General features: G+C 31.2%; 3 protein-coding genes across 3 annotated transcripts; all 3 read left to right on the top strand.

The window, feature by feature from the left end:
• The first annotated feature begins 5125 nt into the window (after positions 1–5125).
• Positions 5126–7303, top strand: LOC110603117 (serine/threonine-protein kinase RIPK). Its single transcript, XM_021740798.2, has 5 exons — positions 5126–5649; positions 5772–5907; positions 6011–6147; positions 6249–6372; positions 6459–7303. Exons 1-5 carry the CDS (start codon positions 5260–5262, stop codon positions 7013–7015), a joined length of 1344 nt encoding a protein of 447 aa, XP_021596490.1. The 5' UTR covers positions 5126–5259; the 3' UTR covers positions 7016–7303.
• A 9475-nt stretch (positions 7304–16778) lies between these two features.
• Positions 16779–19579, top strand: LOC110603708 (subtilisin-like protease SBT1.8). Its single transcript, XM_021741559.2, has 2 exons — positions 16779–18504; positions 18612–19579. The coding sequence occupies exons 1-2, from the start codon at positions 16887–16889 to the stop codon at positions 19280–19282; spliced, it is 2289 nt and encodes a 762-aa protein (XP_021597251.1). The 5' UTR covers positions 16779–16886; the 3' UTR covers positions 19283–19579.
• An 84-nt stretch (positions 19580–19663) lies between these two features.
• Positions 19664–20463, top strand: LOC122722111. The gene is made up of 3 exons (XM_043951832.1): positions 19664–19796; positions 19890–19925; positions 20102–20463. The coding sequence occupies exons 1-3, from the start codon at positions 19693–19695 to the stop codon at positions 20313–20315; spliced, it is 354 nt and encodes a 117-aa protein (XP_043807767.1). The 5' UTR covers positions 19664–19692; the 3' UTR covers positions 20316–20463.
• The last annotated feature ends 2326 nt before the right edge of the window (positions 20464–22789 follow it).

The following is a 22789-nucleotide window of genomic DNA, read 5'->3' as shown; positions in this document are numbered from 1 at the left end:
TAGTGCCTCTACCTGTACTGTTGCCCGTTTGGACTTTTCAAATGCAATGATGAACTTGCAGGATAAAAACAAAATTCCAGAAAAAGACAAATTTCAATTCAGAATTAAATTTATTCGATAATACAGATACTACAATAGTTAATTAATCATTATTTAAATAATTATTGCTAATAAAAAAATTAATTATTAGTATCACTGAAGACAGCCTAAAAGTTGTATAATTTGTTAAAAAACAAAAAATACATGTCCGTATCTATTTGGATGAAGCTCCAATTTTCCAGATAAAAATTGCCTGGCCGGTGTTTGGCGGGCATCGGTATGGTGACGTGGATAGCACAATCAACAAACAAAAAAAAATTAATAAATACCCAGCACGGGTTATGAGAAGATAAAAAGGAAAGGGATTTCATTTGCATGCCATGTCGTCCACAATGGCCGAGAGGGACTGTGATATTTCTATTATAGGGATTCAATTTCGAGCAGAAATAAATTAAAAAATAAAAATAAATTGAATACATGTTTTTTTAAATTAAAATTAAATTACACCGAAATTTTTAAAAAATCACATCGATTTAATAGAAAATCAATTAGTTCTAAGTTCCAGTCGTTCTCTATCTCCAATATAAATGACAAAGAAATTTTTCTCAAATTCCTGGATTCACACGTTACCCCAAAAAGAAAAACGATTTAAGTTTTAACATAATTCAAATAAAATTTAAAAAATACCATATTTGATAGACAAAACTAAAACATTATAACTCTTAAAAGATTCAATTTTTCTGTTAAACATAGTTTATTTTATAAATTAAGAAAAAATGAGTTTTTGCATTTTAAGTAAGAAAAATATAAAAGAATTGCTTTCAACAAGAAAACGTGGCAGAAATTGGATAAAGTAGTAATTTTATTTTAATCGTGAAATTTGCAATTATCAAAACAATTTTGAAAAGAAGCATAAAATTTAGAGACTTTTAAGCAACAAATTTCAAGAAATAGCTACAAAAAAATTACCAACGATTCATATAAATTATTTTGAATATTTGAATAAATTTGTTTATTAATTATTATTGATATTCATATTTATAGTTAAAAATTTTAATTTTAAATAAAAAATATTTCAAAATCATAATATTTTTTTAAATTAATTTTAATAAAATTTAGATTAACTTATATTACATGTTGTATGTTACATTTTTACTATATATGTAGTTTGATTAATTGAAATTAAATTTTAGTTAAAATATTAAAATTTTAATTTAATGAAATTTTAAAATTATATAATTAAAATTTTCATATTTAAATAATAATTTTAATGAAATATTTTAAATAATTAGAAGTTTAAGCTTAATAAATTTAAATTAATTAAATTACTTATATAATAAAAATAATTACACATAATATATTATATAATTAATTTAAATTTAATTAAAATTAATTTTAAAAAAATATTATAATTATAATAAATTTAAAAATTAAAATATTAAAATTATAAATTTTAATTATAAATATAAAAACTCATAAAATTAAATTATTTTTAGATCAATGATCTAAAATAAAATAGAAAAGGAAGTAATTTGAGGCGTGTATTACTATACTATTTCAGATGACGTAGATGGTGAGGTGGCCTGCCCGCTTGTGGTTGTAACGGACTCAACTCCAACCCGAACCCGAACCCGGTTTTCCTTTTCTTGCAGTATTGTATATCAACTTTCAGCATCTCCCAAATTTGTCGCTGTTTTTTTTCTCCGAAAAATTATTATTATTATTATATATGAAAATTTTATATAAATATATTTATCGGACAAAAGATTTTTTATAACGTAAGATGATAAATTTCAATAGCCCTTAAAAGAACAAGCATAGCCAACCCTCATCGTCTAGCCATGAGAGAAAATACAAAGTAGAACTTGATTCCAGCAACCCAATGACCTCAAGATACTCAGCATCAAGCTTCAGTTTTTATTAGAGTAATTTGCAATCTAATTTGTAACATTTAGCAAAAATTTATAATTTAATTTTGATATTTTGAGATATAAAAAATGAAATTTTCAATATGAATGTAAGTTTAAATAAGAGGAAAACGTTTTTTCCCTTTTAATTTTTTTTTATCCGCTAATTACGTTTAACGATTTTTTTACTACAGTACTATGTATGTCTATAACTCCGGTCCGTATGTACGAATGTGTTAGACCTCATCTCCACATCAAGCGTTTATTTAATTTTCGGCATGCATGCAGGCAGAACTGCAAGTGATTGGACATATTATTATTTCTCACATCACATCACCAGACTGAATTATTTTTCACTGAATCTGGACTTACGGTCCACTCGACCTGCTCCGCGTATCTAAATCAAGACTTGAAATATTGGATCAGTCCGCTAAAAGAGTTTCATGGGATTTGATTCAGCGTTATTTTTTTAAATTCGGTCTCGTCCAGTATAAATAAGATTTGGCGGTCATAAATTTATTTTTTTTAATAATAATCCTGTTAAATTTACTGTCAATAATAAATTAAAATTTTAATTTTAATTATAAATATTAAAATTAACATAAAATAATATATTTGAAATGAATGAATATATATCCAGGTGATTACTTCCACAACACTTGATCTCGCTCCAGGTAATAGGGATTTATTTTATAATCGAAATTAAGTATAAAAATATTTAATTAATTAACAGAGTAATGCATATGAATACATGATGACATGATGCTGACACTCCAAACACAAGCAATCAAAAAACAAAATCTGATGGAAGATAAAGATGGACTTTTAAAATGTCTTCAAATCGTGTAGTCTTCCTTTGTATAACACGCTTTTTAGAATGTTCTGTGCGTACACACTAGATTTACTTGGCCAACTATTTCACACCTTAAGATACTTAAATTAATAATACTACTACCTTTACCCAATAAAAATACTCCGTCCCATTCTTTAATGCGTGTACTGCACCTTAGACTACCACTTCTCCATAAGCCAATCAATTCCTTGCTACAGTATCCAGTTCGGGCCAGTCTTCGGTAGTTGAACTGAAGCCATTTTTAAGATCACGTGTATAATGCCACCCTCGATTACGAGTTAAACCAATAATTGCTTTCTACAATTTAATTTTTTTATTTTTAATACCAAAAAAATTATTAAAGAAAAAATTATTTACTCCTAAAATTGATAATTAATTATGAGAGAAAAACAGGCATGAAAATGATAAAATGTCAAAACAATTATGAGTCGTCGATCATTTTTGTATTTGCCTATGACTTTTTCTCCTTAAATACCTAATTAATTTCATCATAGCTTAGCACTTGCTAATTAATTTCTTTGATAAATTAAAGAAAAGGGAATATATTTTTCTTAATTAGATAATTCTTTTTAATTATAAATAAATAAATATATATTTTTCATGATTTGGTTGTTTGGTGAAACTCCATAGAAAAGGTAAAGTGGTTGTAGTTTGATTGAATTGTTGATCCCTATTCCTTGACCATTAGAAACAAAAAAATTATTAAAATTATTAACAATAATAGCCAATCCAACTGCTATCTTGGACCCATTTATTTTTATGAAAAATAAATTTAAAATTATTTTATCTAATTTTTAATTAAATTAACTCTAATTACTATATCATCGTTCGTTATTTTTCTAAAAATATGAATGCACGGCTTCCCATTTTCTTAATACAAATATTATTATTATTATTATTATTATTATTAAGGGCGGATCCAGTCCAAGAAGGACTTTCGTGTTGACCGCCGGGATTGTTATTTTACTATTGAGAAAATGTCAATAACGCCCATTGACTTTTTATTTAGTTAGAAGGGACGTGGACAAGATGGGACCCATTTACCTACTTCTTCACTGACAAAATTACCCCTCGGAAACTTCTATCCGTTCTTTGATTTTGGGATGATTTTTAAATACATGCATGTATACTATGGGCAAGATAAAACATGATCTTAAGGTGACCCCTCAACCGCCAATCTCATGGCCCCACTTACCATTTTAGTTGGTCAACTGCATGGGCGGTTCCCAACCATCGATTCCCTCCTCCAATAGAAAAAGTCGATACACCGTGCGGCTGTGATCAGATTATTAGCTAATGTTCATGCATTGCAGGGTAGTTGTGTCCCTTGCTGATCGTGCATATTAATCCCTAGAAGATTTTGAGCTATTGCAACCACACCAACTTTTTATTTTATTATTATTATTTTCTTTTTTTAAAAATCCACGTAGTCATCATTTAAATAGAATAGTAGGTTAAATATTTACAAAATCACTATAAATTTATAAATTATTTATTTAATTACATTTTAAAATTAAAAACTTCAAAATTATGAAAATAATTTAAAATTATTAAATTAAAGTTCAATATAAATTCTTAAATTCAACTTACATATTAAAATGTTAACAATGTTGATTATAAAATAAAATCTGAAATAATAAAAGAGAAGTAAATTCAGCTATCACTATCAAATGCTTGAAAATAGTTTCCAATTGGTTGACATATTACAAAAAGAGCCTTAAAAAAAATTAGATTCCTTGATGAACGTTCCAATAAAAACAAAGATTAGTCAAATTTTGTTAATTGGAGAGCAATCCCACTATCCTGTAGATAGAATTTGGTTTCATATGAAAGCTTCCAGAGGTGAAAGGAAGTGATGTTTCTTTGCCTTTATCAAAATTTTTCTAGTTATCAGGCAAAAGTCAAGAAGGGTTAGCCATGTCATTTTCCTCTAACCAACTGAGCAGACTTAGGACTCAAAATCCATTAATCAAAGATATACAGAGTATTATTAAGTATTTATATTAAAATAACATAAATTATTATTTTTTTAATTAGAAATTTTGAATTTAAATTATATATATATATTAAATAACCCTTTACTTTTAAATTTAGATTAATTGAGTCAGTAAATTTTTGAATATGGAACTGTTTATATAATGGAAGGGCATCTAAAAATAATAATAATAAAAAAAAATGACACATGACACGTTCAAGAAAAAAATCAAAGGGTATGGTAGAAAGGAGTTGGAAACCTCTTTCTCCACGTCCGCGTTTGGAGAGCTGTTGGCGATTTGAATATTATTTAGCCTTCCCTTTTAAAAGCTTGTCTACCCTTCTCCTCATTTGCATCAAATCTTCTCTTCTTCTTCTTCTTCTAAATCCATCTCTCTCTCTCTCTCATTAATAAATTGATTTTCTTAGTTTTCGTTCCAAGAAACCGATTAATATTCAAGTTTCCAGAATCATTCATCAACAGCGATGACTGTGGAGAAGGGTACATGGATATCTATGATTTCCAGTTGTTTCAAGCCACATGAGAAAGAGAAACGAGCATCGTCTAAACCCAAAAAGGAGGTTACTAAACAAGCTTCATTTCAGAGACTTTCGCTGTCTGATTTGAGCAATCCAAGTTCACTCTCCGAGGATCTATCAATTTCTCTTGCTGGCTCAAACCTTCACGTTTTTACGCTTGCTGAGCTCAAGGTCATCACGCAGGGCTTCTCTTCAAGCAACTTTATCGGTGAAGGAGGATTTGGACCAGTGCACAAGGGTTTCATTGATGACAAGCTCAGACCTGGCTTGAAGGCTCAGCCTGTGGCCGTCAAGCTTTTGGACTTGGATGGTTTACAAGGTCATAGGGAGTGGTTGGTGAGCACCTTGATTGCACGATTCAATAATTATTATGCTTCACGTTGTGGGAATTCAATAGTAGCTTCCACTTTCTGGTTTTGATCAACTTGCTAATCTATTTTAATATATCTTTGTGGCAGACGGAAGTGATCTTTCTTGGGCAGCTGAGGCATCCGCATCTGGTTAAGTTGATTGGCTATTGTTGTGAAGAAGAACACAGGCTTCTGGTTTATGAATATATGCCACGAGGCAGCTTAGAGAATCAGCTGTTTAGAAGTATATATGCTAATCTCTTTACATATTTAAAGTTATATGATACAATTAGCGAACTATTAATTAAGATTAATGTACTAAACCACGATATTTTCTCGATTTTCAGGATATTCTGCATCGCTACCTTGGTCGACGAGAATGAAAATTGCCCTTGGAGCTGCAAAGGGTCTCGCCTTCCTCCATGAATCACAGAAACCTGTGATATATAGAGATTTCAAAGCCTCGAACATCTTGTTAGACTCGGTAATTAAGCATCTCTCTTGATAATTAATGCTAAACATAATTAATCTTCTTAATTAATTAGCGTTTGACTAATTATACTATGTTTTCGTTCATGTCTACAGGATTATACGCCTAAACTTTCAGATTTTGGGCTAGCAAAGGATGGTCCTGAAGGATCTGAGACTCATGTTTCCACCCGAGTCATGGGAACTCAAGGCTACGCTGCTCCTGAATATATCATGACAGGTAACTTAAACCAACCTACAATTCAAATTTAATTCACAATTGTACTTAGAATTTTGAAAAACTAACATGAGATTGATTAATTTCAGGTCATTTGACGTCAATGAGCGATGTATATAGCTTTGGAGTAGTACTCCTGGAGCTTCTTACAGGGAGAAGGTCTGTGGACAAGAGCCGTCCACAAAGAGAACAAAAGCTGGTAGAATGGGCGAGACCCATTTTGAATGATCCTCGAAAACTTGGGAGGATAATGGACCCAAGACTCGAAGGTCAGTACTCGGAAACAGGGGCTCGAAAAGCAGCTGCACTGGCTTATCAATGCATGAGCCACAGACCAAAACAAAGACCAACCATGAGCACTGTTGTGAAGATCCTAGAACCTCTAAAAGATTTCGAAGATATTCCCATTGGACCCTTTGTGTACACAGTTCCAACGGAAACTGAAAAACCTAAAGAAGATGAACCCAAGAAAGATGTGAAGAAGGACGACGGACATCACCGCCGCAAGCATCCACTCCACCATGGCCACCGGAGGCATCACCACAGATCAACTAGGTCACCAACCATTCATTCAGAAACTGCTCTAAGCCAAAATCAAAGAAATGTGTTGAACAGTCCCCTGCATCCAAAAGCCAAGGGAGCATAGAGATCAGCATAAACTGTAATTAAATTAATCACACACCGTAAATACACAATTTTTTTTTTGTTTCCTTGTGATTATCCTTGAATTAGCATACTGTGACGGCAAAAGCACAAACACCGGTCGTTTTACTTGGATTTGTTCTTTGTTTTTTAAATATTTTGACTGTATCTCTGCTGAGGTGAGCAATTAGGTAGAGAGGAGTTGCAACTTGTTCTTGTGACTTGTTCAAGAATTTACAGGTTATACAAAAATGATTACATTAATGTAATTAAGAACAGATTTTTCAACCAAGTTAAACATACAGCTAATATTTTTGAAAGTAGAATTAATTTGTATTAATTAATTTTCCACTCAGCAGCCCTCACATGACTTGTTTGATTTTGGTTCCTAATCTTCTTACAATGTAAAAGATCAGATTTTTTTTCCACATATACCATCAAATCTGTTCTCTGTCCCTTTCTCCTCCGTGTCATAATTGAAAAATTAAGTGAATTGATCAACTCAGCAACTGACAGTGTTTGAGCTGCAAGCCTGGCATGTCTTTATATTTTGCTAATTATTCTTGTGAAATTAATTCTACCAACATAATTATTCTTAATTGATTAATGATTATCACCTCTCTCCTATTTCAATGGCCTTTTAAAAATTTTCAGATAGATTAAGAAAGTAATTGAATAAATTTATTTATATATTAAAATATAAGACCTAAACTAACGATCCAATTAATATTGAAAGAATAATACAGATTTTTTTTTCTATTACACTTGAATTTTAAGTATAAAATATTTTTAAAATTTAGTGATGGATTTTTCTAGCAAAAATTCATATTATTTAGTTAATTAATATCAGATATTTAGTGATTTAAATAAAAAAAATCTATTTGTAAATGAGAATTTGCTATTTATTCTTGAGAAAGGAATGGTTGCGGGTGACATCAGCATATCACCGCGTAACATTAGAAGACGCCAACTAGATATATATGAGTCGGCAAACAAGCTCTATACGTAGTGCATAAACCAGATTCTTGATTATAACACCAGAAAACAACTCTGCCATGATTGTTTCTATAACTTCTTTTTTAATATATATATTTTTTATTTATTTTAATAAATTTTTTATATTCACAAAAAAAAAATTATATTACTGGTAAAACTGAGATCGGAAGTGATAAAATAGAGTAAACCAAATAAAATTAATAAAAAAAAAAACAAATTAATAGCAATCATAAAAAAAAAAAATTAATGTGGTTTTGCTCACTCGTTCTATTTTTGCTTTTTTATTCAATTATTTTATTGATATTTTTTCCAAATTTTTTCACATAAGATTTACAAATCTTAAATTGGGTTTGTGATTTTAATCTGATTTAAGGTGCAGAAAGGTTTATTTTTGTTTAATTTTTTTGGATTAATTAATTTCTAATGAAATAATCTTGTTTTATATTAAAGAGGTAAAGATGTAGGTCTACTGTGTAATGGTGGACCCTCATGTAGTGTAATAATAAAATAATCATGATTTCTTATATGTAGATTACAAGTAATTTCCAAGAATATCATTGAGTTATTCTTTTATTCAAGGAAACCATAGAAAAGAAGAAGAACAGAAAATTTTAAGATATGTTTTTAATGAAAATATAATTTGAAATTAATTTAGAGGAATTTATACTGAGATTAAATCCAAATTTTCTTATTTCAAATTTTTGGGTAAAATGGAATTTAATTCAATAATTAGAATCAAATGCAAACTCTTGAATTGAAACCTTTCCACCCAAGCATGAATTGACACAAAACTCCTTTTAATGGCTTGACGGCAAACCCACCGGCTCCACCACAACCAAAAAGAAGAAAAAGAAACCACCGGCAGCTAGCAAGCCCCTCCCGGCTCCCAGAACCAACACTCAAGAAATCGGGAGAAGGGCTTAACTTTCAACAAAGACATATGTGAGCCCATTCATTCTATAAGCCCAATCCAATATTCATAAGCATTGGGTTCCACATGCTAAAGTGGGAGTGCGATTCCGTCCCGACACAATTCTCACCATCACAATCTCATTTAGCTCTGCCTAATACTTGACAAATTTAAAATTTTCCATAGAAAATAAAATAATTTCTTTTTTATTATTTAATTTTAATAATATATTAAGAAAATTACACCTGATTAATGATAAGTATTCATGAACTACAATAGCAACTCTGATTATTTACCTGTAGCAGCCTGTGTGTGCAGTTGGCTGTTGGTAGCCATTGACGTTAAGCTTTTGCTTAGGTATTTTGGAAGCAATAGCACCGACTGAAGAGAAACCTCCCCATGTGCTACATCACAAGCAAACAAATTTTCAAGAGCTTGATATTATCAGAATGGGAACTTTCTTTTCATTTCTTCTGACCCCTCTTTTTTCCAACTTTCACTCACTCCTTTCCAGAATGCTGCACACTTTTTGAGGGGCATCATTTTGTTGTTTAAGCTTATACCGGCCTCGCACATTCACCCTTAGACTCACTACATATTAAAAAGAAAAAATAGTTATAAATAAACTCAATTTTAAAAAAAAATATTAAAATATTTTTAATATTTTAATAAACAAATTTTATTTTTATATCAATTTATTTTATATAAAAAAAATATGAATTGTATTAGACATTGTACATGTGAAATCCAACCATCCTTATATTTTTTAAAACTTATAATATTATCATAAAAAAAATCTAAAGAAAGAATGGTCTTGTATTAATTAATGGTAGGAAAATAAATTGAAATATATAACAGGAGCATAAATGTAATTACAGCAAACAACAGACTTCACTCCTTAGATTTCACGTTTTCTCTTCAACATAGAGAGTTATTTTCTCTTCTCCATTTATTTTTCCTTATATCCAAACAAGAAAAAGTGAGATTCTGAATGAGTGTAAATAAATGGCCTAGGCTGCTACTTCCTCAATATACATCTTACGCACATTGCTTCGTTATCCTTAAATTAATTTTACTAGATGGTGTAATTATGATTTTTTATTATTTCAAACTATTATAAATTCAATCTAAATTTAATAATTATTAAGATGTAACCTAAATTTAAATAATTATGGTACATATTTTTTAATGAAAAATTAGAAATTGAAATAATAAAATCTAAAATTTTTTATATTTACTCATATACACTTACCATCTTTTTGTTCATTTGAAGGTTTGTCTCTCCCCATATATAGATATTTTTTTTATTAATAGCGATTCGATTGTGAAGATTTTTTTTAGTTGTCTTTATTTTTTCTTATTCTTAATTGCTATTATTTGAATTGTATACTTTGACCTTTTTGATTTGGAGTATTTTTCCGTTGATTTTTGAATTATTGTTCTTGCAAGCGAGATAATGCATGTTTGTCAACCTCACGGATGTGTATTTGCTCATTTCCTTAAAGGGGTTCTTCTACCGTAATCCAGATGAAAATGAGATGGTGTGATTGAGGATGAGATCCTCTCTTTTAGGACGGATCTCCCTCTATATTCTTAATTTGATTATATGTATTTGTTTGGATCTCTGCCTCCTCTTCTGCTCGATCTGAAAAGATAGAATTGGTGGATTGAGTTCCTTCCTCCTTTTGTGTCTAATGAGATTCATATGGCCTTCATCATAATTTTAAGGTTTCTGCTCGATTGGGTTATTTTTACCAGCATGCTTATCGAATTCTCTTTGAGCAGTAACGACTGATTTTCCTTTTCTTCCTTCAATTATATCGATTTGAATTATAAAATGGATCTAGAATACTAGGACTTTATCTTGAACTTTTATTATTAGTCATAGTATCCCTTGTATTAATTTCCTTGACATGGGCTTATATGTTTATTTTGATCATGTTTTTTGGTACAAGTCTAGAGCCTTAATATGCGTTGTACTGTTTCTACCTTCTAACGAAATTTCTTTTATTTTCACAAAAAAAAATTCACCATGAAAATAAACAAGTATGAATATTCTGATAAAAATAAAATAAATATATAAAAAAAACAATTTCGCCATAGTGACATCACCTTTTTGTGAAAATTTTGTTTTCTTTTCCATTTCTTAAGGATAAAGACGGGAGAGATTTTCATGGTAAAAGACAAAGCTTGTGAGTGTGATATTGGAACTCTCACAAACACAGTAGTACTGCTTTCTCTGCAACATTATTTCCGAGCTTCTATCTTATATGAATAATTTCAACAACTTCATTGCCATTCTTTTATTCACATATAAATAATTATTCAAACACTCTCATAATACTGTAGGGTGGAAAGCTACACTCACTCATTCAAGCGTGGGACACAAACCCATCAATTATGTCACAATTCAAGGTGGCCACTGCACTGCACTCTTTGCTTCTGCTTTTTCACAGAAAAAAAAAAAAACCAATTAAAATATACAAAAGGACTTTGTTAAATATTGAATCAAATGCCTTTAATTTGGTCACTAATGCCATTAAAAATTAGGGTGCTCGCAATCAGTCGGTTCCGAACCGAACTGAATCGAAAAAATTGAAAATTAAATTGTAAAAATATTAAAAACCGAAAAAATCGATTATAAAAATATAATCAAACCAAATCGAACCGATAAAAATATGTTCGGTTCGATTTGATTCAAACCGAAATCTGTAATTTTTTTTAAATTTTCTGCTTTTAATTTCAATAGAATAATTTAATAAATATTTCACATAAATTTACCAATAAATATTATTTGAATATATAATGATAGTATTTAAAAATTCATAAAAATTTATGTAAAATTTAAAAATATATATAAAATTAATAAAAGTATATATAAAATCGGTTTTTCGATTTTTCAGTTATTTAATACATTTAAACTGAACCGAGTTGAAAACTGAATAAATTGAAAAATATTAATCGAACCGAACTGAAAATTTCGATTAACCGAACCATTAAATCAAAATTGATCGATTCGATTCGATTTTTTGATTCAAACCGATTTATGCTCTCACCTACTTCCAACAACGGGTCATTTGCCATAAATAATAGCGCGGTCGATCGATTAAAATGAGTGATTCAGTATTTTTTTTAATTATTATTATAAATAAAATAAATATTTATTAAAAATATTTATTTTTTAATAGATTAACTTGATATTAATAAAATTTAAGTTTAATTTAATAAATTAAAGATACCTAACTTTCTAAGAAAATAAAAATTAAAAAAGTTGGACCATGGGGATATCTTCCAAATAATGCTTTACACTGTATCCCTTTCGAGGTGGCTATTGCCAAATCATAATTATTCATCCACCATCATTAAGTTTCCATTAAAGCTTTTTTTGGCACTATTATTACCAAGTAAAGAAGTAATAAACTTGAAGAGTATGATATCTTTTCTGCTTTAATCCAAAGGGTTTTTGTTTTTTCATGGGTCGTTGATGTAGTTTTAGAGCTAACCATGACATCATGAAGCATCAAATATAAGTTTTTGGGGAGAATTATTATTAGGTTATTGAATTTTTTAAAAATTTATTAGTTCATTTTTATTTTAATATTACTTAATTATAAATATTTTAAAAAATTTAAATTTTTTTAAAAAATTTACTATTTAATCTCTAAATATTGTCATTATTAACAAATCAGTCCCTACATTAAAACGTCCTTATCTTTTATTTCTGTCAACGAAATAATTTTTCTATTATTTTTTCCGTTAAAAATAGATAAAAGATAAGAGATAAAAGATTTTTAAAATTTAATTTTATTCTCAAATAAAATCTCTTATTAGAGAAGAACCTTAACTTCATCCTCCTTAAAGAAGAATTAAAGAATAATAAGAAGAGCAATGAAGAATTGTTAAAGAAGTAGGAGGAGAAGGGAGAAAAAAATGGATAATTTAATCTTTTGTTATATTTTTAACAGTAAAAATAAATGAAAATACTATTTTATTAATGGAAAAAAAAATATAAAAACGATTTAATAGATTTTTAAAAATATAAAAATTGACTTGTTAATAATGGTAATATTGGGGGATTAAATTGTAAATTTTTTAATTTTTAATTTTATAAAATTAATAGCACAAACTAATGAATTTAAAAAAAATGAGAGATTTTCAAAAAAAAAAAAAGAGAGATTTAAATAATAAGTCTCTCTAAATTTTAACCAATTGTAAAATGAGTTTAGCAATTATTATATATATATATTATTTAATGGTTATTAAACATATCTTCATATGAGTTAAAGCTTCTAATAATCTTATTTTATTTGGGATAAAAGTTGAATAGTTCTCGAAATTTGGAGCCTCACCTGTACAAATTTTCGAATAAATTATTGTAGGTAAACCTTCTTGGATCTATTAAATTATGGTGAATTACATTTCAATTTTGCAATTTTATGTCAAATAGAGCTATCAAATTCATCGGAATTAAAAGACTGTTTAGAACTTTTTAGTTGAAACGCAGAGTACATTCGGCTTAATATTATATAATCATGGTAGCAGAGGATTGAGTTGCTACATTAACATATACTATTGAGGTATCCCTTATCACCGCAAAATCTGATAAAATATCTCATGCAATTCACATTATAAAATATCTTAATTTTAATTATATAAAAAATAACCCAAATTTGAAGCGATAATAATTAGATGCATGTTATGAGATTAAATAACAATAATTTATAAGAATATGATGGAGAAATAAGAGTCAAGATTTGGTAAGAGGGAGGTTGGAAATAATAAATGAAGACATGCAGCTGGCAGTTCAACAAGGACCTTCAATTGCTGAAAATGAAAAAAAGAAGACGCCTGATTTTTATATATATATATAAAAAAAAGAGCCAACCTTTCACAATTGATTTGAAGGCAGCAGCCCTCTATGTTGCCCCGATTGCCGGCATTATCTGCGGAGCGTATATGCTGCATTTTCACTCCTCCCACCCAATTTCTCTCTATACAATTAATCAATTTGAAAGTATTTTATATAAGATATTTTAATTTTTTTTAAATAAAATAAAATAAAATAAAATAAAATGATACTAATTAATTTATATATTATTATAATTTAAAAAAATAAATAATAATTTTTTTAAAAAGGAAAGATACATAAAATTATAAGGAGTAATATATATATATATATAATGAGATGAAACGGTAACGCATTGGGAATCAAAAAAAAAAAAAAAAAGAGCAAAATGATAAGAGAGCAGTGTATATAGGTAGCCGCAGCAGCGTAGTCAAGAAAAAAGGAAGCGGTCATAAAAAAAGTAGCCGTTACCTTTGGATTGGACCACTCTCCATTTTGCACTCTTACTGCGACAACTGGATCCGCTCTTTCTTTTTTTATTTTTCTCTCTTTCCCGTAAATACCCTTCTCTTTTCTTCCTTATTTCCATTCTACCCACCCCTTTCATTTTATATTAGGTCCAGTCCACCCTCTTACTAATATTAATTTTTGTATATTCCATGCAAAATATTTAATATGAAAATTTTAAAATTAAAATTAATTACTTTACTAAAACTTACGTCAAATATTTAAAATTTTTCTATTAAATATTACTTTTTTCATTGCAACAAAAATAAATAATAATTTTAAAATAATAAAAAATAAACAAAAATTATAAAATATAAAGAATATAATATTAAAAAATAAATAAATTAGTTCATAATATAAAAAATTAGTTATTGATAAAGGATAGAAAATTTTTGATTCAAAAAAAAATGATAGAAAATTGAGCGAAACATCTTTAAATTTAATTTAATGCACTTCATGTTGAGATTAAGTTATGAAATGAATAAATAAATTAATTTTATTATGCATGGATTTATATATTAGTTTTTAAAATTTATAAAAATTCAATAGCTGCATTAAAAAAATATATAAATATTAATATACAATCCAACCATATCTTATTTGGAGAAATTTATTATTTAATTTTTAGATATTAATATTATTAATAATTTAAATCTCTATATTTTTATAAATTTATTAAAATATTTTTATTTTTTTTCTGTTAATAAAATAGTCCTTTTATTCTATTATTTATTTTTAGAGATAAAATTTTTAAAATATAATTTTATTCTCTAATAAAATTTTTTATTTAGTTTATGAGTATTATTATTATTAATAAGTCAGTTTTTATATTTTAAATATCTATTAAAATTTTAAATTTATTAAAGTATTATTATCTTTTTCTTTCGTCAATAGAATAGTTTTTTTAAAAAACAAAGATGAAAATAAAAAATAAAAAGAAAAGGTGAAAAGTCTAGAAAAAAAAGGACGAGTAATCAAAAGAAGAAAAAAATGTAATTTAATATTTTATTATGTAAAAATAAATAAATAAATTATTTTATTAATAGAAAGAAAAAATAATAATATTTTAATAAATTTTTAAAAATATAACTTATTAATAACCATAATACTCATAAATTAAATAGTAAAATTCTTTTTTATTTATAATTTAATCATTTAATTTATAACAATAATATAATTACTCATACTCAAAATAAAGTAATTTTTCTTTTTCTAATCTATTCGGATGAAAAATAACTCTCAAAATAAAGTAATTTCTATTTTTTCAATCTAATTCGGATGGAAACTTTTCAGATCATCACAAGTTATGCATAATAAAATATATTAAAAATTCAATCTACACAATCAACACTCTTAAATTAAATCTCCACCGCCTTATCCAATAACTATGATCTGCACTGCACAAAGCCCTTTTCTATTATAATAGGATAATTAACTATTAGGCGTGTGAAGGTGTGTAGCCACTAATTGTGCTTAGGAATTGTTATTTTTTTATTAAAAAATATATATAAATAAAAGTAAATTTATATTCTGGGAAATTTGAGTATTTATCAAAGTTATTTTTATAGAAAGACAGAGAAAATGAAGTCCTTCAATCATGAGCAATCCCAACAAAAGTAAAAAAAAACAAGGATAAGAATTGAAATGTAGGCATAAATAGAGAAGAAAAATCTGAGGTGGTTGCTGTGGGTGGGGCCATAAACCTGCGTGTGTCCAGCTATTCATGGTGTCCAATCTACATGTGAATACACAAAGCTCAAACATGAAGACAACAAAGCATTGAGTAGCTTTTGTAACTCTTCTTCATAAACAAACAATTTCCATTACCCTTGTTGTCTTTTCTTTTTCCTTTTTTTTTTTTTCAATTTGCAACTCTTAAAAAAATTACAATAAATTGTACTTTTGTTGATAGATTGAATGAATGTGACTCTAAATGCCTTGCCAATTAGACTAAGCGATTGGGCTTTAAGAGATAGAGTAGAGAGCACATGTCATTATAAAAGAGAAAATGAAAGTGAAAATGCAAATTTGGCTGGCTTCCACTTGTTATTTTGCATTTTAATTTGGTTGTTCAACGCAAATTATGCTGTTTTTATGATTTCTCAATTTCGGCTTTACAGCCTTTTGAGGGACCCAACCCTCTGCTATGCTTGTCTCTTTCCTTGTCTAATCTTACCCTACCAAAAGCTACCCCAACCCAATCACATTTCTTTTACCCTTTCTTTTTTAACTGTGTAACTTGCTTTTACTGCCATAATTAAAAAAAAAAAACTATGATAAATATTTTTATTATTTTTTATGAAACTTTTGATGATATGTGTTTTTAGTATTTTTAATATTGTCTGACCAGATAAGTTTTCAATATTATTTTAAGAGTGATTATTGAGGTGGCAGAAATACTGTTTCTTGGTGAATGGCTTTCCAGTAATAAAAGGAAAAAGGAAGCCCAGTTTTGAAAATGGATTATTTTTTTAAACCCCGCGAGGGTCCGTCTTCTTTTTTCCTTCTAATACTCCTGACAGTCGCAGCTTTGAGCTTGGGTTTTGTGTGAGCCTTCTTCTCTATTTAACCATAATCACTCACTCTCTCACTTTCATTTCTTTCCAAATCACAGCCATGGCCTCCTCCATGGCCTGCTTTTTTCTCCTTTCTTTCCTTCTAGCCCTCTCCTTCTCCGCCACTGCCAAGCAAACCTACTTGGTTCACATGAAACACAGCGCCAAGCCTCAGTCCTTCGCCACCCACCATGACTGGTACAGTTCTAGCCTTCAATCCATCACTTCCACCTCCGAATCCCTACTTTACACCTACTCCACCGCATTTCCTGGATTTGCTGCCTCCCTTGACCCCGAGGAAGTCGAATCCCTTAGGAAATCTGAAGCTGTTCTTGATGTCTATGAAGACACCGTTTATTCACTTCACACTACTCGTACCCCTGAATTTCTTGGTCTCAACGCTGATTTGGGTCTGTTTGATGGGCATACCACTTTGGATATTGATCAAGCTTCTCATGATGTTATCATTGGGGTGCTTGATACTGGGGTCTGGCCCGAGTCCAGGAGTTTCGATGATACGGGTATGCCGGAAATCCCAACTCGGTGGAAGGGTGAGTGTGAGTCTGGTGCAGATTTCAGTGCTAAGCTTTGCAACAAGAAGTTGATTGGAGCTCGTTATTTTTCAAAGGGCTACCATATGGCATCTGGGGGTAGTTACTTGAGGAAGCCTAAAGAGATCGAGTCTCCTCGCGACCAAGACGGGCATGGAACTCACACCGCCAGTACAGCCGCTGGTTCTCAAGTGGCTAATGCTAGTTTACTAGGCTACGCCAGTGGCACTGCCCGTGGAATGGCCACGCACGCACGTGTGGCGGGTTATAAGGTGTGTTGGAGTACTGGTTGTTTCGGATCTGACATCCTCGCAGGCATGGATCGAGCCATTGCAGATGGTGTTGACGTGCTCTCGCTTTCTCTCGGTGGTGGATCCGTTCCGTATTATCGCGACACCATTGCCATAGGAGCTTTTGCTGCAATGGAGAGGGGAATTTTTGTTTCTTGCTCCGCCGGTAACAGCGGACCAAATAAGGCGACTTTGGCTAATGTGGCTCCTTGGATCACGACCGTCGGAGCCGGAACACTGGACAGGGATTTTCCAGCTTACGCTGTGTTGGGTGACAATAACCGGATCACTGGCGTTTCGCTTTACAGTGGAACGGGAATGGGAAATAAACCGGTGGGATTGATTTACAACAAGGGACACAGTTCAAGCAATTTGTGCTTGCCCGGTTCGCTCGAACCAGCATTGGTTCGTGGGAAAGTGGTGGTTTGCGATCGAGGAATAAATGCGCGAGTAGAGAAGGGTGCGGTTGTCCGCGACGCTGGTGGGATTGGGATGATACTGGCAAACACCGAGGCGAGCGGTGAGGAATTGGTGGCGGACAGCCATTTATTACCAGCGGTGGCAGTGGGGAGGAAGGCGGGCGATATAATTAGGGAGTACGTTAAGAACAATGCAAATCCAACTGCTTTGTTGAGTTTCGGTGGGACCGTTTTGAACGTGCGGCCGTCACCGGTGGTTGCGGCGTTCAGCTCTAGAGGTCCTAATCTAGTGACACCGCAAATATTGAAGCCTGATCTGATTGGGCCTGGAGTCAACATCTTAGCTGCATGGTCAGAGGGTGTAGGACCCACTGGATTGGAGAAGGACACCAGGAAGACTCAATTCAACATCATTTCGGGTAATTATTTCCCCAACGGTCATTTTTATACCAGATAGATTTCTGTTATCGTTAGGTTGAGCATGCGAAATTTGCTGCGTTTTGAGTTGATTTCAAAATCTCTGCAGGAACATCAATGTCTTGCCCACACATTAGCGGAGTAGCAGCATTGCTTAAGGCTGCGCACCCAAGGTGGAGCCCAAGCGCAATCAAGTCAGCCCTCATGACCACCGCCTATATGGTTGACAACACCAATTCTCCTCTGCGGGATGCTGGGAGTGTCACTGGTGCACTGTCTAATCCCTGGGCTCATGGCTCTGGCCATGTCGACCCACACAGAGCCCTCTCTCCGGGACTCGTCTATGATATCTCAACTGACGAGTACGTAGCATTCTTGTGCTCGCTTGGTTACTCCATTGACCATGTTCAAGCCATTGGCAAGCGCCCTAACATTACTTGTTCGAGGAAATTTAGCGACCCAGGTCAGCTCAACTACCCATCATTCTCGGTGGTGTTTGCGGGCAAAAGGGTTGTGAGGTATACCCGAGAATTGACCAATGTTGGGGAGGCAGGGTCTATATATGAAGTGGCTGTGACTGCTCCACCTGCGGTGGCGGTGAAAGTGAATCCCACTAAACTTGTGTTCAGAAATGTAGGAGATAAACTTAGATACACAGTGACCTTCGTGGCAAAGAAGGGTGCAAACCAGGCTGCTAGATATGAATTCGGTTCAATAGAATGGAGAAATGTTCAACACCAAGTGAAAAGCCCAGTTTCATTTGCTTGGACGCAGTTGTAAGCTCTTATTTTAACTTGTTAGTTTGTTCAAAGTGGGTTTTCGCTTGTTGGGCCTTTTGCACTGACTATGCTCAAGAAAATGAGCTGCAAAGTGGCCTACATCCCTGAGAGAAAACTAGAGTTTGGACATGTTTCAATGGTTTTTGGCGTTTTGCCTTTAGAAATAGACACCCGAAGGTGAGGTTTACTTTTATTGTGTGCTTCCAAAACTAATGTAATAGAATGGCATACAATTATCAATGTAATGGTCTTTAGCATTTGCTTTTGAAATGCAAAACAAGCCAGTGGAATTGAATTATTGCCCAGATTCCTATATATATAATAGAATAAAGCTGAGTTTCCAATTGAACAGTAACATGAAATTGATTTGATGAAAGTGGAAATGCTGTATTACCCTTCCTGTGCCCAAGGATGTTTAGTACAGAGATTTTTTTTTTTGTCTTTATATGTTTCTATGCAGATGTGGGCCAACCATCTCTCCATTTACAATCTTGCCCATATCTTGAACTAGGGAGGTATACTTTTGTTCTTCAATTTTATTTCATCAGTTAATGAATGTTATAAATTCCTGATATTGCTTTTGCGCGTCCAATTTCCTTCAAGCTTAGGTTGATTGCACTGAAGCTATCAAACTTGATAAGAAGGTAATTTCTTACTGTAAAAAATCTATTTGGTTATGCAATTGCTTGATGCTAATTATTTGATAACATATCTGTTGGCTGTTTGATCAAGCATAAATTAGCCGCATTTTTATTATCTTTTCTATTACTTATTTACACATTTTTTAGTTTAATTTATGATTTTTATCTTGTTTTTATAGAAAAGGAAGAAATTGGAAAATTGGAGAAAAAGTGCAGAAAATTGACAGAAAAGTGATTGGGTCAGTGATTTGCCCAATGATCTGCCCAGATCAAGCTGAAGCAGAAACCTGGAGGCAACAGGCAGAAGTGATATGGGCAGTGATTTGCCCAGGACACTCGAAGACACTGGCCAAGTCACTGGCCAAGTCACTCCCAGAAGACAGAGAGAACTGACTCGCAGAAACGTGATCGGATCTGTGATTTGCCCAATCACTTGAAGAAACTGGTCAAATCACCGGGCAAATCACTTTCACAACAGAAACTGACAGCAGAGCGGGAATTTGGGCAGAAAACAGAAATCCGAATTTTCAGAAGTCAAATCCAACTCAATCACTATCAATACAAATCCAAGAGCCACAAAAAGAACTTCTCATCCAAGGAATTTCAATTGCAATTAAATTCAACATCAAAAGAGGAGTCAAATACCAAATCAAAAAGGAATTTTGAAACCCTAGATGGATGGAAATCTGCAGCTATAAAAGGAGAGCCTCCAAACCAGCAAGCCATCGTGGGATCAGCAACTCAACTCGCCAGAAACTCTCCAGCATCTTCATTTTTCTTTTCTTTTCATCTTTTTGTGTATTTAGTCCACCATGAGTGGCTAAACTCCTTCTTTTCTAGTTGAAGTTGGTGAATTTCAGATTTTGTGATGAATTGAGAGATTTAATACTCCATTGTTGAACTCTTGTTTATTTCAATATTTATGCAATCTGATCTTTTCCATAATTATTACTTTGCTTTTAGAATCAATAAGAGCCCATTGCTTTTAAATTGCTTAAGTGATAAATTGATTGAATGATTTAGGTCCGTAATTGCTTAAATTGTTTAAACTCACATTTAATCAAATTGCATGATCTAAACTTGACCACGCGGTTGGCAAGGTTAAAATTAGGTTTCTCTAAGTCTTAATGCAGTTAACAGTTGTTCGATGCTATAATGCCCAAAGGACGTTCCTTGGCAACTTGTTAACTAGTGTTTGATTAGCGAACGTTTCCTAATCAACCTAGAACTAAGGAGGAATTTGGATTGTGAGAAGCGTCTTCCACATCCAAAACTAATTTATTGGAATAAATAGTAGAGTTAAAGAATCAATGATCAATTCTAAACAATCTGAAGTAAGATCCATACTTCAACTAGAAGTTTTTCTCTTATTGATTTACTCATCTTTAAATTATTGCTTTCTTTTGCTATTTAGTTTTAATTCATCAACTCAAACCCCCCTCTTTTAATTATTTGTTATTTTCTCATCTTGGTTATTATTAGGAAGATCTTTAGTGTCAATTCCCTGTGGTTCGACCCTATTGCCACTATCTACAAGTTTATTGTTGATTGTTTAATAGGTTTATTTTTTACGGCTTCGACAACCGCCTATCACTGTTAGAGCCCTCAACAACAAAAGCGGTTGTTGACCACTCATGTGGTAAAGGTGTGTTTTAGATCTATTGTGTTTTAGCTTGACGTATTATTTTTCCTTCCTTTTCTTCTACACGCAGACAGGTTAATGTTTCAGTGGTGATCTTATTCTCTCTTGAAACTTCCTGTATATGCTGATGTCTTTCAGTTTGATGCAGGATAGAGTTTTGATTCTTCTTTATTGTTTGATGCCAGTGTGGAAACGACGAGTTACGTTTTCTGGGCCTATAACTCTTGGAATGCTCTTCGGTGCTTCTTCTCTAAAGACCCAGTTTCTCAAAAATCTACAGAATCAAAGAGCTCTACTCTCTCCGCCTGGTGTTCTTCAGATGTCGATCCTTGGTCTATATGTGATGCTTGTATTTTCTGCTCCTCCTTCATTATAAGCTGGTAATATTTTCTTCATATATTTGAGCTATATCTCGCCCTCCTTAGTATCTGAATTTTATGATAAATCTAAATTGACAAATAACTGAGCTTAGCAACACACACTGAAATACTTGAGTTTACATGCTATTAATTTGATTTTTTTACTAAATTTTTGTTAATATTCTCAATGACATTGTATTCTTTACGCCTTGAGAAGTTTTTGATCTCAGGAAGCTTCTACCCATGTGAGATTAAGATATGTCTTGTTTACCAGAGCTCAGTCTTTATATCCATATAGTTCGAATGAAGAGGCTAATAAACTTTTATTTTTCTTGAGGTGATAAATAGTATAATATACATTTTGGATCTTTTCTATTATTTAATCTTACATAATATGATTCAGATTAGTTATATAAGATGATTTAATATATTCGAATCAAAATAATAAAATGGTTGTGATTTGGTTTGAGATGCAAACTCCCTGATGATGCAGTTAGCCAAATTTAATTGCAACAAATTAATATCTTTTTAATTAGATTTTTAAGTGAAACTCATATTTGCAATAATTATGTTTTTAATTAAATTTTTAATACCATAAATTTTAATAAATTTTATTATTTTGTAGGCCACTTAATTGTCAACTTAATAACATAAATGAGAGGTTCACAAGAGCTAGTTTTGTTTTAGAAAGCCCAAAAAGTAGGAAAAATTACTGCATATAACATTTTATATAGAAAAAACATTGCTGTATTAGATAATGTTTTTTCCCTAGAGTTGGTTTATATATATAGAAAAAACATTTTATGAAAAATTGCTTGGTACTTTATTAAATAATGGGATTTTTAAGAACTAGATGTAATCTTTCT

The sequence above is a fragment of the Manihot esculenta genome, chromosome 16 (genome assembly GCF_001659605.2).
Source record: "Manihot esculenta cultivar AM560-2 chromosome 16, M.esculenta_v8, whole genome shotgun sequence".
NCBI classification, from domain to species: Eukaryota; Viridiplantae; Streptophyta; class Magnoliopsida; order Malpighiales; family Euphorbiaceae; genus Manihot; species Manihot esculenta.
Note: the sequence above shows the minus strand (reverse complement) of the source record. Positions and strands in the feature narration are given on the sequence as shown.

Excerpts from the sequence above, each read along its gene's own strand:
- LOC110603117 (XM_021740798.2), top strand. The coding sequence starts at position 5,260 with ATGACTGTGGAGAAGGGTACATGGATATCTATGATTTCCAGTTGTTTC. Across the intron at positions 5,650-5,771 it reads AAGGTCATAGGGAGTGGTTG|ACGGAAGTGATCTTTCTTGG; the intron begins GTGAGCACCTTG and ends TCTTTGTGGCAG. Across the intron at positions 6,373-6,458 it reads TCCTGAATATATCATGACAG|GTCATTTGACGTCAATGAGC; the intron begins GTAACTTAAACC and ends GATTAATTTCAG.
- LOC110603708 (XM_021741559.2), top strand. The coding sequence starts at position 16,887 with ATGGCCTCCTCCATGGCCTGCTTTTTTCTCCTTTCTTTCCTTCTAGCC. Across the intron at positions 18,505-18,611 it reads TCAATTCAACATCATTTCGG|GAACATCAATGTCTTGCCCA; the intron begins GTAATTATTTCC and ends AAATCTCTGCAG.
- LOC122722111 (XM_043951832.1), top strand. The coding sequence starts at position 19,693 with ATGTTTAGTACAGAGATTTTTTTTTTTGTCTTTATATGTTTCTATGCA. Across the intron at positions 19,797-19,889 it reads CCATATCTTGAACTAGGGAG|GTTGATTGCACTGAAGCTAT; the intron begins GTATACTTTTGT and ends CTTCAAGCTTAG. Across the intron at positions 19,926-20,101 it reads CTATCAAACTTGATAAGAAG|AAAAGGAAGAAATTGGAAAA; the intron begins GTAATTTCTTAC and ends TTGTTTTTATAG.